At 41.0% G+C, this 16,669-nt stretch overlaps 4 protein-coding genes and 1 long non-coding RNA gene across 6 annotated transcripts; 4 read left to right on the forward strand and 1 right to left on the reverse strand.

Moving 5' to 3' along the window:
- Positions 1 to 4,381: 4,381 nt before the first annotated feature.
- LOC145448303 (uncharacterized) lies at positions 4,382 to 4,923 on the reverse strand. Its single transcript, XR_013917864.1, has 2 exons — positions 4,720 to 4,923; positions 4,382 to 4,634 (listed from the first exon to the last, which is right to left on the reverse strand). It is a non-coding gene; the product is annotated as an uncharacterized LOC145448303 (long non-coding RNA).
- A 2,662-nt stretch (positions 4,924 to 7,585) lies between these two features.
- Positions 7,586 to 9,056, forward strand: LOC145448149 (thiopurine S-methyltransferase-like). Its single transcript, XM_080326478.1, has one exon. The coding sequence runs from the start codon at positions 7,650 to 7,652 to the stop codon at positions 8,325 to 8,327; it is 678 nt and encodes a 225-aa protein (XP_080182604.1). The 5' UTR covers positions 7,586 to 7,649; the 3' UTR covers positions 8,328 to 9,056.
- Positions 9,057 to 9,075: 19 nt separating this feature from the next.
- LOC145448148 (thiopurine S-methyltransferase-like) lies at positions 9,076 to 10,347 on the forward strand. The gene has a single exon (XM_080326477.1). It carries the CDS (start codon positions 9,077 to 9,079, stop codon positions 9,755 to 9,757), a length of 681 nt encoding a protein of 226 aa, XP_080182603.1. The 5' UTR covers position 9,076; the 3' UTR covers positions 9,758 to 10,347.
- A 10-nt stretch (positions 10,348 to 10,357) lies between these two features.
- LOC145448147 (thiopurine S-methyltransferase-like) lies at positions 10,358 to 12,356 on the forward strand. Its single transcript, XM_080326476.1, has 2 exons — positions 10,358 to 11,096; positions 11,393 to 12,356. The coding sequence occupies exon 1, from the start codon at positions 10,358 to 10,360 to the stop codon at positions 11,048 to 11,050; it is 693 nt and encodes a 230-aa protein (XP_080182602.1). The 3' UTR covers positions 11,051 to 11,096; positions 11,393 to 12,356.
- Positions 12,357 to 12,396: 40 nt separating this feature from the next.
- Positions 12,397 to 16,034, forward strand: LOC145448146 (exosome complex component RRP41-like). Of its 2 annotated transcripts, none has more exons than XM_080326474.1 (6): positions 12,397 to 12,538; positions 12,599 to 12,652; positions 13,097 to 13,257; positions 14,225 to 14,333; positions 15,228 to 15,376; positions 15,847 to 16,034. In XM_080326474.1, exons 1-6 carry the CDS (start codon positions 12,398 to 12,400, stop codon positions 15,974 to 15,976), a joined length of 744 nt encoding a protein of 247 aa, XP_080182600.1. In that variant the 5' UTR covers position 12,397; the 3' UTR covers positions 15,977 to 16,034. The 2 variants fall into 2 exon arrangements, with proteins under 2 accessions (XP_080182600.1, XP_080182601.1); XM_080326475.1 differs by having other exon boundaries at positions 15,228 to 15,327.
- Positions 16,035 to 16,669: the final 635 nt, after the last annotated feature.

Genomic DNA, 16,669 nt, shown 5'->3' on the forward strand with positions numbered 1-16,669 from the left:
CTATTTATTATTTAAAAATAAATAACGAAAAACTTGAAATTTTTCTGTTCACCCCATGAAAGTATTAGGTTGTGTATAAAAACGATGTTCTTCAAATTTGGTTCAATTCCGACCAGTAGAAGCGGAGTTATTGCCGTCAAAAAATTTGGATTTGAATAAAATAGTATTTGGTCAGAGTCTATTCGCAGCCAGTTAGGCCCCCCGCCACGCAAATTATAATTTATTTCGTGTCAGAGCAAAAACAGCATGACATTACGAACGATAATCATCCTAAATGTAACAGTATTGGGAGAGGGTAGGTAAAGCTACTGCTGCAGAAGCGGTAATTCAGATCAGCGATGATAGCAGGCGCACCAGCCGACTGCGTATGAGGCCTGCCCCACACAGAGTCGATAGTAGCACATGGGCTGTAAGAGATGTCAGTAACCTCAGATCGTATGCCGCTATACAATACACAGTATATTGTCGCTAATTTACATCAGTAATAACAAAATACTAAATTGCAAATGTATTGCGAAATATTGGACATACAATCGGCATTTTAAAACAAAAGGGTTTCGATTTCAACATGGAAGTTGTTTCGACCCTGGCTGGCTACGTCACTTCATTTATGTGCATTGCGGTATTTATTAACGTCGGGTAGGAAGTACAGATTCAAAAAGTCTGAGCTATCGCGGCGGTTTCCTCAAAAATCCCTAAAAGACAAATGACTAGCTGAACACATGTTTGTTAACTGCATACTATCCAACACCAAACGGAACCATTGGTCTATTGCCGACGGCTAAATGAATGGAAGAAATATTTGCTTATGACATCACAATCAAGCGGTGTACAGTATTACTATAGAATGTAAACGTTTACATTCTAATTTCTATAGTATTACACTTGAGATAACGTACCATATTGCTCATTAACCTGTGCGTCAACCTGTACTGACCCATAAACCTGCCTTTGTGATAGCTAGCCATCGGCTCATTGTAATTCGGATCTGGTACACCCCTGTACACCCCATCCGAGTGGTACACCCTTTGCAAATTCTGGTACACCCTAGGGCAGTGGTCGGAAACCTATGGCTCGCGAGCCATATATGGCTCTTTTGGGTATAAGATATGGCTCTTTTACAAATTTTTAATTTTGTACCCAATTTATTAATATTAGAACAACTAGATAGTTAATTTTCATAACGGCCAGAATCATTATTCTCGTGGCAACAATCCCGCAACATATACCTGCTTTTGAGAGGTGAAGACAGCGGCGTATCGCGGGTTAGAGGCTCAGACATGCCTTTTCAAAATTATCTAATTCAAGTTGTTGCCGCGTTAGCGACAAATAGCACTCTCGAATTCAATGTACCTAACAACGTAAGCTTCGAAATGTTGATTGACACGATACGTTGATTGATCAAAGAGAATAGCAGACATGGTGACGCCTAATGACAATGCCGTTTCAAATACACATTGTGTTCGTGAACTACGGAGAGGAATTACCTGCCTTGGAAGTGACATTCACGACAACAAATTCAAATTACAACGCTATCCGTGTAGCACCATTAGAACGTAGGTATGTGGCTCTTCTGTGCGTTGGTTAATTACATCGACGATGCGGTATAGTGGGCTTCGTTTAGTAATGTAGCAAATCGTATAGTAAATAATATATATGTCAATCGAGGTGCACCACCTGCGCGTCTGTGTACGCCCCTGGATGATCAAGAATAAGAATATCCTACGCATTTTTTGTCCAGGGACATAGCTAGTTTTTTGAGCACTACTGAGATGCCTAAAAGAAATAAAGATGGTGAGTATCGTACATTTCAGCAAGAATGGACAGAAGAATTTGCATTTGTTGGAAAAACAGATTCTGCAGTGTGTCTTATATGCAATGATAAGATTTCGTCAATGAAACGGTCGAATATAAAACGGCATTTTGAATCGCGCCATGCATCGTTTGCATCCAAATATCCAATGGGAAACAAGAGGCAGAAAGCGTGCCAAGAACTGTTACCCGGAGTGGAAGCACGTAAGCACCAACCACGTGTATGGGTGCAACAAGGTGACTGCAACTCGGCTAACTTGGTTGGATCATTAGCGATAGTGAAGAATGGAAAGCCATTCACAGATGGAGATTATGTTAAAAGATTTATGCTTGATGTGGCTAATGAGTTATTTGAAGACTTTAGAAATAAAGATCAAATAATCAATAGAATAAAAGAGATGCCCCTTTAATCCAGAACTGTTCATGACCGTACCATCATGATGGCAAATCAGGTGGAGGAAATTCAGTTGAAGGATATTGATACAGCGACATACTATTCCCTCGCATTGGACGAGTCGACGGACGTAAGTCATTTATGTCAGTTCAGCGTGATTGCAAGATACGTCACAGGTAACATAGTACGCGAGGATAGTCTTGCTGTCTTACCAATGAAAGGAAAAGCAAGAGGGGAGGATTTACTCAGGTCTTTCCTAGATTTCTCAAGAGAGAAAAAAATGCGATTGGATAATCTTATTTCTGTATGTACTGATGGTGCTCCATCTATGTTGGGCAAACACAAAGGATTTGTAGCGCTTCTTCGCGAACATGAAAATCGACGCATCCTAAGCTACCATTGTATTCTGCACCAAGAAGCACTTTGCGCACAAACGTGTGGCAAACAATTTAGTGAAGTGATGAGTGTTGTTTTTTCGGTGGTCAACTTCATCGTTTCCCGAGCTTCAAATCATCGTCAATTTAAAGCGTTGCTGGATGAAATTGGCAATAATTATCCCGGACTGGTTTTGCACAGTAATGTGCGTTGGTTATCAAGAGGAAAGGTGCTCAGCCGTTTTGCAGCTTGCTTGGAAGAAATAAGGACTTTTCTCGAAATGAACAACGTTAAGCATCCTGAGCTAACTAATAACGACTGGCTCCGGAAATTTTACTATCTCGGGGACATGACAGGACACTTGAACCAGCTAAAGATCAAAATGCAAGGCACCGGTAATACAATATTATCTCGTCAACAATCAGTGTTTGCATTCGAAAGAAAGCTTGAGCTATTCATTGCGGGCATTGGAACGGGTCGTCTGTTACATTTTGAAACGTTGTAAGCATTTAGAGATGCTTCCATTACAAGTAACCCTACCCAACAATTTAATATCCAGCAACTGGTTGCTTTCACAGATAATCTTCTGCAGTCGTTCAAAGAACGCTTCGAAGAATTTCGTGAGCGCTCTTCTCTTTTTAAATTTATCACTCATCCGCATGAGTGTGTTGTGGACGAAGTGGACTTGAGTTATATCCCTGGTGTCTACGTCAGGGATTTTGAATTAGAAGTTGTAGATTTGAACGCTTCTGAGATTTGGGTAAACAAATTCAAGTCACTGAATGAAGATTTGGAAAAAGTTGCTCGGCGGCAAGCAGAGCTTGCTAGCAAACACAAGTGGACGGAAATGAAAACACTTCAACCCGTAGATCAGTTGATCTTGAAAGTCTGGAATGAGCTTCCTGTCACATATCAGTCATATCACACCCTGCAGAGAGTATGTAGGCCTACTGCTGTAGTGACCATGTTCGGCTCCACCTACGCATGTGAGCAGTCTTTCTCGCATTTAAAAAACATCAAGACGAACCTACGATCTCGTTTAACCGACGAAAGTCTCAACGCTTGTATGAAGCTTAACCTCACCAATTATCAACCAGACTACAAAGCCATCAATGACACCATGCAACACCAGAAGAGTCATTCACTGCAAAATGCGTGCAAATAGCAAATTCACACTTTTACTGTTGTCTACGATTGTTGATTATGCTTGCAAATCGAAATGTTTCAAAATACCATTGCATAGCTAATTGAAATACAAATAAATGAGCATGATCAGTACGAGTTTTTACAGAGAAAATATGTCGCGCACGATGAATATCATGCAGTGAACTTCGATTTCGTACCACGATGACGTCACGTATATTCAATTGTGACGTCACAGTTGATTGATAGATACGGCTTTTTTGGAATTGCAATGGCAAATATGGCTCTTCAGACGAAAAAGGTTCCCGACCACTGCCCTAGGGTGTACGACAACCCCGGTTGAAGAGCACTGCTCTATGCGACTTGGAGGTTACTATGCACCTCATTTTTTCGCCTTCGCATTGTAGGCTACTTTCCATTCAGTGTACAATGTACATGCCTCTTCTTTACTTCGCCTAGGCTAAGGTGAGTGTCTGATCTTAAATGCTACTCCAAGTTGTTTCGACACCTTCCTATCTTTTCATTGTATCTTAGTCTTGTGATGTTTTGAAATGATAAGAATATTTATGAACTGATGGAAGCTCCATCACATCACGCCGAGTCCTCTCATTTTAGTAGTGAAACAGTCTCTCAACAGCCAAGACTATCTCGGTACAATAACAGTGAGGATAATTAGTATATTGTAAATGATAACCATTCGGTATCACCAAACAGGGTTATCAAAAGTGAGTTTAAGAACACTTAAACTGTAAACTGAGCAGTCGACACAATAACCTGGAATCGGACTAGGGTCATAATACCATGACTCGACTTGTGATTCTGCTACAACCCTGCTTTTTCCCGACACTTGTACCACCCTCTAATCCCCTTTTATCATTTTTGAGGCCCGGTCTTCCTTTCGCAGTGTAACCTAAACAGAGTAGGCTACATTGTTGGCATGCATACACTGTTCAACTGTTGATACAAATCATTTACTAGTTACTGTGGTTGTGTACCTTCATGAACCTAAAATCTTCTGAGTGCATTGCTGCGCTATGGGCAGTAGTTTACACGCCTCACATCAATAATGGCTACAGCCACATCTTCCTGCTGTACATCACCGACACCATCGAAGCCACGTGGGGAATCACGACATCACTGAAGAAGAAAGGAAAAAGGAGTCACTCATGCTTGAATGACTCGCAGATTCGTTATTGTTCCGAACTACCGGCTTCCTGTTCTTTTTCAGATCAAGGTAGAATGCTGAGTTCTGAGAGCAATTTTGGGGTAATTGCAGTGATGGGACCACACTTCAAATTATCTTTTCAGATATAGGGCGAGAATAGCTCTTTATTATTCCCAATAAACGGAACCAATGATATATATACAATGATTAGAAACTCCAGCGAGCTCTGCGTGTGAGCCACTGAGCTATATAAACCAGTGATGAGCGGATAGTGCTTTTCGAGACTCCGAATTCCTCCGACAATTTTAGTGTCTGAGGAAAACTCCCTCCGACTCCGAAGAGCTCAATCCCAGACTCCGAAATACTCCGGTGAATCTCGTCGAGTAGGCTATCCCAAACAGTGGCAAGCATGGTACTGGTACAGGGTACACATGGTACAACATGGTACATGTGATAATATGGTTGGCCTCATAGTATTATTTACTCTCCAGTCCCCAATTGCAGTACAGATGGCTGATTTTTATGCACTTGGCAATCATTTTTGCATGTTACCCGTCATGTTACAACTTTACTAGGTGTCACCTGTCCGTGTTTTGGTTTGTAATCATAATCAATAGTGTATTCTGGTCAGAGCTATCCAAAGATATCGGAGACAAAGAGTTACAATACTCCGAAATTTTCCGAAAAAATATCTGTAGTAAACTCCGACTCCGCTCCGACTGTCACAAAATCGGCAAAACTCCGCTCCGAATCCACTCCGACTCCGCTCCGATGCTCATCACTGATATAAACAGCGCGTGAGCGCGTAGCGAGTCATGCTTCACCAGAGAAATGGTTGAGATGTAAACAAATGATTCGTCGACAATCTTTCTCTGGGAACTAGCGTTACCGTAGTGGAAAGCTTCGTCTAGGGATATCGTTGAAATTTAGTACAAATGTTCGTTGCCGGAACTGCGCTCATTGTAAAACGAGAGCTTTTTGCGATTTCGTGACAATTTCCATACACGCGATTCGCCAAAATGTCGTGAATTTTTCTGTAAATGGCCGATGTTTTGGAGCTGAAAGACATTTGCTATGGCTATAATATTTGCCACGATTAAGGAGCTGTACAAGCTTCGTCTAGGGATATCGTTGAAATTTAGTACAAATGTTCGTTTCCGGAACTGCGCTCATTGTAAAACGAGTGTTTTTTTCCGATTTAGTGGCAATTGTCATACATGCCAATCGCCAAAATGTCGTATTTTTTTCTAGAAGTCGGCGGTGTTTAAGACCCTTAAGACATTTGCTATGGCTATAATATTTGGCACGATTAAGGAGCTATACAAGCTTCTTCTAGGCATATCGTTGAAATTTAGTACAAATGTTCGTTGCTGGAACTGCGCTCTTCGAAACAGGAGAACTTCTCGCGTATATGGTTGAAATATTACAAGCGCTATCATCATCATCATCGTTGGTTTATTAGCAATTTTATCAGTTCAATACACCACAAAAAATGCGATATAATGAATAGACAGGAAGATGTCGAAGCGACTTGGATTTGTCAATGGAATCGGACACCCACCTTGGCCTAGGCGTAGTAAAGAGGAGGCATGCACACTGAATGAAAGTAAAGAATACAGTATAGAAAAAGAAAGCGACAAGAAATAGGGCGGCATGTCATGGGAAGCGAGATCGATAGGTCAGTCGTGGTCCGGTAATCTTGAGGATGGACTGTATTTATTTAGTAGTAATTGCTTGTATTTCGACTTGAATGTGGACATGCTCGTCGACTGTCGGATGGCCGGCGGGATACTAGTTCCACACATCAGGTCCGGCATATTTGATGGAGCGATGATCTTTTCGGTCGATCATATGATATTTGGACGACGTGGACGCGCGTGTGTTGTACTTGTGCGCTTTTGATTCAGAGGTAAAGAAGTCATTGAAATATTCGGGGCAACGACCGCAGTGAAACTGATACATAAACTTGGCGATTTCTAGTTTCCGCATATCCTCTATGTTTAGGACGCCGAATCTCTTCAGCAGCGACTTATTGGATGGGCAGCCAGGCCCCTTTGGAGCCCTAGCTATGATTCGGAGCACTTTATGCTGTAGTTTCTGCAGTGGCTTGAGTGCAGTTTTACTGGCAGCCCCCCAACAGAGGATGCCATAATGTAACTTCGATTGGATTAAGGATTTTAAAGAGTATCAGGAGAACCCATGCTGGCATGAAGCGCCCAAGGCTGTAGAACAGGCCGCACTTCGGTGATAATTTAGTTTCTAGGGACTGAATATGACTCTTCCAGGACATGTTCGAGTCCAGTAAAACTTCGAGATATTTGGCATTATCTGTGTTGGAAACGGGCTGACCAGCGATAATAACGGTTAGGTTATTTTTTGAATTGACTGTCAGCAATTGCGATTTCGAGGCGTTTATGCAAAGGTTGTTCTGGGCCGTCCACTCATGGACTTTGGGCATTTGGTCACCAGTCAGGGCATCCAGCTCTGCCGTCGAAGATGCGGATGCGCTAATTCATGGTTATCTATTTTGGACGCGTTTTTGGCGACGGATCTTCATAGAATTTGGCGTGGATAGAGTTCTTTCTACGTTTTATCATATGTCAGTGTCTAAATCCGGATATGCTATCCGGATACGTGAATGCTCCATCATTCTAATGATACCACCGTTCATGTTGTTACATGTGAGATTTAGTAGATACCCTTCGATTTGTGTGATAGAATTTTGTGTGATAACTTCACTCTGGTTCACATATAGCTACTATGGATGATAAGTCAATGCCCCGCACAGAGTTGTCACCAGAACAGTGGAATTGGACAGAAAAGGAAGATCCGCCATTCCACGCTGCTTCGTACAACTCAATTTTGCTAAAATATCACAACCGCTTGACCACGGAACAGAAAGAACGCCGGATTTTCGTTCCATTGTGTGGAAAAACCTTGGATATGATCTATCTATCAGAGCAATGGCACGAAGTTGTCGGATTGGAATTCTCGGAAATTGGAATCGTGGATTTTTTCGCAGAGAATAATCTCACGTATGACAAAGAAGATCTAGTCGGCAAGCCATTTGTTAAATATACTGCAAAGGAGAGAAATATTACGATCTATAAAGGGGATCTGTTTGATCTATCGCAAGAGGTGTGCGGAGACTTTGATGCATCGTGGGATCGAGGTAGTTTCGTTGCCATAAATGTGCCGACTCGCAAGAAGTACGCACAATTGATGACATCTATCATCCGACCTTCGGGGAAAATTTTAATGGAAGTGTGGAAATATGACGCCTCCAAGTATGCTGGTCCTCCTCACCATACTGAAGAAAAGGATCTCGTGGAAGCTTTCACCGATTTCAAAGTAGAGGCTTTGGAATTCAACCCTGCGAAGCCTCATTTCTACAAGGGGGACGATATCCTGTTAGGGGCTGTGTTATTGAGTCACTGAATCAGATAATCCTAACATTCTGGTATTTGTTTTTGGTTAATTTCATAGGTAATTTCGCGTTACCGGTATCACGCGTGATAGATCTTTATATCCTCTATAAATGTGTTCTGACGTTTTTTTGTTAATTATGACTCTACTGTTCGCAAATGTATGATGCCATGTTGAAATCAAGCCTTTCACGTAAACCCAAAGTAACATTTAGCAGTCGAGTGCAATTCAAGATAGATAATGCTAGACCGCTATTAACGATATGGTGCGTTGGACTAAATTACTTGAAGTTAAATGGATTGCCTAATTATCCTTAGTTGTCAGAATTTGGGATGCATAAATGAAGTCTACGCTGCTGAGTGCTGATAATGTATTCATATGATTGTAGAGAGATTACTGCGCAACATTCTAAAATCCAAATATTACGATTTATGGTTATGGTAGAAGTGTGGTGTATATGTTTAGGATTTATTTACTAACTACGGATTAGTAAATCATTCAACTGAAGTCAGGCAAAATCGACTGTCCTATTGTAAATTCGATTATAAGTCAAGTAGAAACTGTCGGGTTTATCAGTGATCCACATATCATATTTTATTCTACATATTCTTGATCAACTAGTCTACCGACTAATTTTCTAATGTCTTTGAAATCACTACCTAGGCCTACTTGTGAATTCCTGCTTCTACCTGAGTTACATCAATGAGTAATGACTATTATGAACACCTGTTCCTATTCTAGTACATCAACTTATAATTATTATGGACGATAAGACTCGTGTACCATCGGAAATTACTCCCGACCAGTGGACTTGGAACGTAAAAGTGGATCCGCCGTTTCACAAAAAACATTTCAACGCGAATTTGGTGAAATACCATGATCGCGTCATGGGTCAAGACAAATTAAGAGTTTTTGTTCCATTGTGCGGAAAAACTTTGGATATGATCTATCTGTCTGAGCGAGGACACGGAGTGGTCGGGTTGGAGTTCTCGCAGATCGCGATCGAAGATTTTTTCGCCGAAAACGATCTGACGTATGATTCGGAGAAGCTTGATGGAAAACCTTTTGTGAGGTATGCAGCCAGAGAGAATAATATCACCATCTATCAAGGCGACTTGTTTGATTTATCGTCGGAAGTGTGTGGTGATTTTGACGCTTCTTGGGATCGAGGAAGTTTTGTCGCGATAAATGTTTCCACCCGTGCCAAATACGGTCGCTTGATGTCAAATTTGATCAAGCCGTCAGGAAAAATTCTGATGGAACTATACCAATACGATCTTGCAAAATGTACAGGTCCTCCGCATTACGCGGAAGAGAAAGATTTGGTGGAGAACTTCACTGAGTTTCAAGTGAGGATGTTGTCTGAGTTTGTAGTAGTGGACTCCCCACCGTACTACAGCGGTGATGATTTTCAATTGGGGGTGGCGTTACTCAGTCATTGATTAGTAGATGCCTTTTGGTTGGAGTTGGAGCAACTCATGTATGGGAACTGTGAACTTGCAATTCATAGTTGTTTCTGGATTTACTCATTTACCTAGATAAATTTCAGGATTTTATGACAACTTTGATATTTGCAAGTACCACAACAACCTTGAATTGCATATTTTGCCAACCTGACAAGCTCATGCATTAAATTTCGCTTGGCAATTATTCTAATATGGTTTTGAAATTGATTCGCTACCATTGATAGCTATACTGAGTATATTTCGTAGAAACATTATGCAATCAAGTTGATATATTTGTTTACTTAATCTTGACAAACTTTGAGTATTATAAATGGGCTCATAACCGGTAAAACTCCCCCATGGGTGGATAGAGAATCTTTGGATTTACTGAAGACCAACCTTTTCGCTGACCAACATTGAAAAAATATGATGTATTTTTACCCTCTGGCTGGCAAACCCGTTATGACCTCAATAGGCTACCTCATTTGATCATTGACTAGTTGAAGAAACAATCAGGCCCCATCGCATTATCTAAAACCGATGAAAACTGTAATTTTAACCGATGTCTTTCATATTACTTCACAGAATTAGTCTGAAATGACAGCTAAACCTGTGGAATTAACCCCAAATGACTGGGTCCAAGATCGATGGGTCGACCTTGATAGTGATCCAGGGTTTCATAGAAAAGAGTATTCACCGGTGCTGTTGAAATATCATGACGTCCTGTTTTCCGCGGGCAAGACTGGCAAAGTATTTATTCCGTTATGCGGGAAAACACTTGATTTAATCTACTTGGCCGATCAGGGGCATGAGGTGATTGGGTTGGAGTACTCCAAAGGCGCCATTGAAAGATTTTACAAAGAAAACTCTCTGTCTTACACTACCGAGAAGTTGGCGGATGCACCCTTCGTCTTGTACAAGACCAAAGAAAAGAATATAAAACTCTACCAGGGGGATCTGTTCGACATGAAACCGCAAATATGCGGTCAATTCGATGCCTCGTTTGATCGAGGCAGCTTCGTTGCCATCAATTTGGACGACCACAAAGCCTATTCTGACTTGATGTCTTCCCTCGTTAAACCTGGCGGAAAGATTTTGATGGAGTCACTGTCCTACAAAAGTGCCACATTTGGCGGCCCACCGCATTCCATATCCAAAGACGATTTAACACACAACTTCACTGCTTTTAAAATGAGTACCTTGGAGACATTCCACACTCCTGCGAAACCGGCAATGGTGGTCGAGGGCCAGAAAATGGTTTGCGATGTGGTGCTTTTAGTGAGGATGTAATTCTTCATTCACGTTTCTGACCGTTTACATATCTATTTATTCAACTAGGCCTATATATATATATCGGCTTTCAATTAAATAAAAGGGCAAAAGAAAACGGGAAACAAATGAACATCAAGATAATCAGTTTTGGGCCCTTATTAAGCGCCTCCAGCGTGGGCCGTCGTGGGCGTCTTCGAGCGATAGCCCGCGTTGCGCTAGCTCGGTCTCTATTGTTGAGCGCCATGTGGTTCTATTCCAGCCACCTCTGCGCCATGGCTCCGTCGGAATGTGGTTTATGATGGCGGCGGCTGGTTGATCGTCTTGATGCCGCACTAGATGACCGATTAAGCGTAAGCGACAACAACAATTAGATTAATCATTTGGTGACACACTGTGTTGCTTCATTCTGACATTGTTGTCTACATCACAATTTTTCACCATGCGCTTCTTGATATAAGAGCCGATGCCCACGCAGTCTTGCTTCAATTAGGATATTGCGGTACGTTGAGCATTACACCATGCCAACCTATTTGTTTCATTTGACCGTTCATGATTCACAATGAGCAGACAATGGGCCGTCTACAACAGCAGGTCTATAAATTAGGCTGCAAGATGTGCAGTGCAAACATCCACGATAGAAACGAAATGCAGGTTGCAAAAGAAATTTTACTTTGTTAAAAAAATCGCCTTAGTTATGACACTGAAATGACTGGTGTTTGAATACTCAACTCTGAATCGAGTCAGTTGAGTTATCGATTTTGCTCAGCCCTAACAATGCATGATTTATCTTCGATGTCAAAAGTATTAATTTCTATTGACTCAGATACATTTCCATCATGGGAATCTTCTCACGTGCCAAGTCCAAGAACCTGGATTCACTGAAATGATAGTTCCGAATGGCAAAGAATTATGACAATGTGTATATAATTTCAGAGGAAGGCGGTTTAGCCACTTCTTACCGCCTATGCGCTTTGAATCACAACTGTCATTTCTGCTGTTAATCTTCATTTGCATTTATAAAATTTCAATTGCTGTTCCAATACTACGTGACAGCATTGACAACCAATCATGCTATGTGTGATTTATGCGATTGCCTGCAATCTCCATGCAAGACATGTTATCATCCTTTGTGACAGATATAGGGAATGTAGAGTCGTGGAAGACCTGTCATTTAACAAATCTATGTTGTTTGCCACCGTCAAATCTTATGCAATTACTGAAACTTGATACTCAACTCGGAAATTAATCGCTATTTTTTTTGCTCTGCCGTAATGATCATTGTTCTCATCAGTGTAACTAAGATGCGTCTGTCTTCACCAGATAAGTTTGCAATCTAATAAAGATAAATCATATTCTTCAACTATCATGGCGGGACTGGAACTGATCTCTGATGAGGGGTATCGGATAGACGGACGGTTACCATCAGAATTGAGAAGGACACGTTGTCGACTGGGCGTGTTCACACAGGCTGACGGGTCTGCATATTTAGAACAGGGCAACACAAAGGTATGGTTTGTTGTACAATTGGTAGACTTTTTCTCACAAGAACATTGTGTTCAATTCCAGGTTTTAGTGGCAGTTTACGGACCTCACGAGCCTTCGCCTAACATGAGAAACCAAGTGAGTGTTTATTTCATTTGCTCTTTCCAAATAACGCTTCATCTATGCAATTGGTAGTAGCATGAGCTCGGCAGTGGTTAAAGTAGAGGTTCCTGCTATTCGAGTGCAAGCAGCGGGCCTGCTTTTCGAAGGACTTAATTTCTCAGTGGTGAAGGCTTTGGTGTCGCAATCAAATACCATCGGCAACTGTCCACTAAAACCCATCCACTGACCTGACTAGCACTATCGATTGCTGTGTCGAAGTCCATTCCGGTGAAACTGGCAGGGTTGCAACCGTAATAGTGTCCGGCGTAAAACTACCCCCAATCTCTAATGCGTATCCACGTACCCATTGTGACAACTGATACACGGGAAAAACCGAAAGGCAAATAAGGCTGGTGATTTCTTATGACAGGCAGGTTCGTAGCTCTGTCTGAGACCAACTACGGTATCTTTTAATTTCAGGTGCTGCCAGATAAAGCCCTTATTAACTGTGAATATAGTCAAGCCACATTCAGCACTGCCGAACGTAAAAACCGACCAAGAGGTGATAGGAAAGGTCAGGAACTATCAATGCATATCAAGCAAACGTTCGAAGCGTCTATCCTTACTGAGCTATACCCCAGGTGCGTACGTTGGATTTTTGTGTGAATATAATTGTGTTTTGGCAAAAACAAGCCGTTGCTAAGTGTTTTCAATCCGATATTATATTACATTCCCCAAGTTTTACGGAGTAGTTATAATATGTGATTTGTTCCTTGCTTCATTCTTGATGTTTCATTCACATATTTAGAGTATTGTTTGAATTATTTCAAAATTACTACTACTAAATTACGGTACACTACTTGTACTGCGGTACGAGCCTGATTGACTTGAAACACTAATATATTTGGAAAGTTGCTCTGGAATGTGGTGCTGCACGTGAAATGGCTTTCTCATTTAGCTTAGTTAGTTAACTAAGGTCAACTGGCCTTAGAGAAGGGCTAAAATCATTAAAGTATGCATGTATATGCTTACTTTGCGTTTAATCATTTTCACAAAAGTCATGTCATCACATGAATTTTTTTTGCTCTAAACGTTACTGTTTGAGCTATTCATTATTATCTGAAGTGTGATATCAAATTTCATTCATTCTCACCTTCACCGTTACCAATTATTAATGTCAGTCCCACAAACTGCAAGAATGACTACGTGCGGCCTGCGCCTGCGCTGCATTATATATAACTGACCCGCTTGTTGAAAATGTTACAAACCCCTGTTTTATACCTCGTTAATAGATTATGCGGACACGTTAACCTGGTAACACAATATTTTACATTTTTGTGTGGTATTACACATTTTTATATGTTCTTTTAATTGAATCAGGGGAACTCGCTAGACTTTTTATGCTTCTGCCACATGATATTAATAGAACTTATTCTTAACCGCATGCATTCATAATATAACTTACTAAGAAACGACCGAGTTTGTTCAGAAATAATATGGCATGAATAAGAGGATTGTATCAAAGGCAATAAGTAGAAGAAAATATCTGTTCAATATTTGATGACCACAGTCCACCAAGCCATTTTTTTACTAATGTGATGTTTGCAGGTCTCAGATTGATATCAACATCCAGGTGCTACAGTCAGACGGTAGCAATTATTGTGTGTGTGTTAATGCGGCCACGTTGGGACTCATCGATGCAGGAATTGCCTTGAAAGTAAGATTCTTTTATTCACCATCGAATGACATTTGTACTGTACTAAAGATGATAAACACGTTTCTCAGTTAAATTTAAATGATTTTTCTCTACCGTAGCTCATGTGCGATTGCATGCATGAGTGTTATATGGCCGTCAAGTGTCATTGCATATTAGAAATTGGCGACCAACATCCCACATTCCACCGCCTGTGAAATCATATATCTCGCAATCGCAGCAAAACAGTTTGCTTGTTCTTGAACACAACCAAGCCATGGGTCAAAAGTCTTCTATCGGCAAACATTTACTGGAAAATCATAAGTGTGCTGCTAATTATCATGAGGGCATGTTCTCTATATTGGTTAAGGGTCGCAATTCATTCCATTTGTCTGTTCTTGAGTCCACCATCATCGCTATGAGTCAACCTAGTCTATGCCTAAAGAAAGAATTTTTGTATCATTTGAAAATTGCGCATCAACTTGTTTTGTTTCGCTATCTTTCGTTTTTCAAACTTTGTATTTACTCTGTGTGACGTCATAATTAGCGAGACTGATTTTTGTAATACATACGATAGTTGTTTGAATGCTCGCATTATTGCTGACAGTATCCCCTGATGAGTGTCAGCCGAAAAGCTTCGGGAATAAATATGAATATATTATTCAAATGTGTCATGAAGTTCTGAAATAATAATAGGCCTACTTGACCATTTTATCAATCCCATTTCAATGAAGCATCGAAGAAAATCCGAACATATCCAGGAGTGTAGTTATCACCTCTTCATAAAATATTCCATTTGTAGTTCATTTGGTTTTAGTTGAGTGCAGGGGTGTGACCAGTGACCATGAACGTAAACTCGTGTGAAACCGCAATTTTTTCCACATCCGTTGTTGATATGAATATAAATTTTTCATACAGGATTACACGTGCGCCTGCTCGGTAAATGTCTACAGAGGGTTTGGTATTAAAGACCTGAATCGCGTGGAGGAGAGCACAAACTGCCCAGCGATTGTTGCCAGTATGCTTCCAAAATTGAATCAGATGATTTACGTAGAGCAGAATGGAAGGTATGTCACACTGGATTGGTGTTTGACTATTGTCCGTATATAAGTTGTCAACTAGGGATGTCTCACGAGTCCTAGCACTTAATCAAATAGCGACATGCATAGATTTTTGGTACATATTTTTTGCTTACTGTAGGTTTTGACTGTTGTTCAACTGTGTTGAAGTTGCAAAGATAATAAACTATTGAGTTGCATTACTCATGACTGCCAAGTATCCATCGTTATTCGATCAAAGCTCCTAGCTTTACACGTATTGGTATAGCAGTGTGACCACTGATAATTTTAATTCTTAGATTAGCTATTTGACCATATCTAGCCTATCGAGACAAACACTAGCACTGACTTTCTGCGGCTCATTTTAACGTAAAAAGTAGTATAATTTTACTAGTACGAATCCTCGACTGCGTTACAGGATGTGATCTTATTTGGTCGGATTTGTATGGCTCTTGTGATATTTTCATACGTTTTTCCAGATTACATGCTGATGAAATGGCGGACGCGTTACTAGTTGTTACGAGCGGATGTCAAGATATCTTCACTTTACTCGACGCGGCCGTGCAGGACCATGTGCGGAATTTGACCACTAACGTTGGAAGGGAATGATGATGACTTTTTTGTACTCTTTTCTATCCAATTTTAATAAACATCACTGCCGAACGTGTATGTAGACAAGAGACAAATTGATAGAGAAGCGAGGGATGGATAGTATATACATCGACACATATCATAATTCGGGTTGGTACAGAGCTCAGAATTCACATTTAGTCTATCGTCAATTTGGCTCAATGTGAGACCATAGTGTCCTATATGGTGTCGACACAGGCAAATCTCACGCCTCAGTGAACGTGTATGACGTGACAGTGTATCACGTCACAATTTCCATTTGGCTACAGGCAATTTGACGGTCATTTTTGACCGGCTTGCCGAGCATTAAATTTGGTAAAACGGGTATCAATCGAAAGCTGACTCTGCACTGATTACGAAAATATAAATTTTATTCCGCTCGTGGCCCTGGAACTCCCACAATCAGCCTCGAATTTTTCATTGTTATGGAGATTGGCATTGGGACGCAACAATGCTGTCTGGCTCTTTTTCTCTTGAGCTACTCTCTCGTTACGCCATGGATACAAGTGTCACTAATCAGGTCTTTGACCTGACCCGGCCGGGGACCAAACCCACGACCTACCGAACAAGGAGCCGGACGCTTAACCATTGCTATAACTAAATATTGACCTCTACATACTTCTTACCCAAGGCACCACTTACGAATAATGAAGCTCTTGTCGGACGATACTA

This window comes from Botryllus schlosseri, chromosome 10 (assembly GCF_051294905.1).
Source record: "Botryllus schlosseri isolate E-star chromosome 10, Bs_hap1, whole genome shotgun sequence".
Classification (NCBI taxonomy): Eukaryota; Metazoa; Chordata; class Ascidiacea; order Stolidobranchia; family Styelidae; genus Botryllus; species Botryllus schlosseri.

Coding starts and splice junctions, on each gene's coding strand:
- LOC145448147 (XM_080326476.1), top strand. CDS start 10,358: ATGACAGCTAAACCTGTGGAATTAACCCCAAATGACTGGGTCCAAGAT.
- LOC145448149 (XM_080326478.1), top strand. CDS start 7,650: ATGGATGATAAGTCAATGCCCCGCACAGAGTTGTCACCAGAACAGTGG.
- LOC145448146 (XM_080326474.1), top strand. CDS start 12,398: ATGGCGGGACTGGAACTGATCTCTGATGAGGGGTATCGGATAGACGGA. Junction 13,258..14,224: donor CTTACTGAGCTATACCCCAG/GTGCGTACGTTG, acceptor TGATGTTTGCAG/GTCTCAGATTGATATCAACA. Junction 14,334..15,227: donor ATGCAGGAATTGCCTTGAAA/GTAAGATTCTTT, acceptor TTTTTCATACAG/GATTACACGTGCGCCTGCTC.
- LOC145448148 (XM_080326477.1), top strand. CDS start 9,077: ATGGACGATAAGACTCGTGTACCATCGGAAATTACTCCCGACCAGTGG.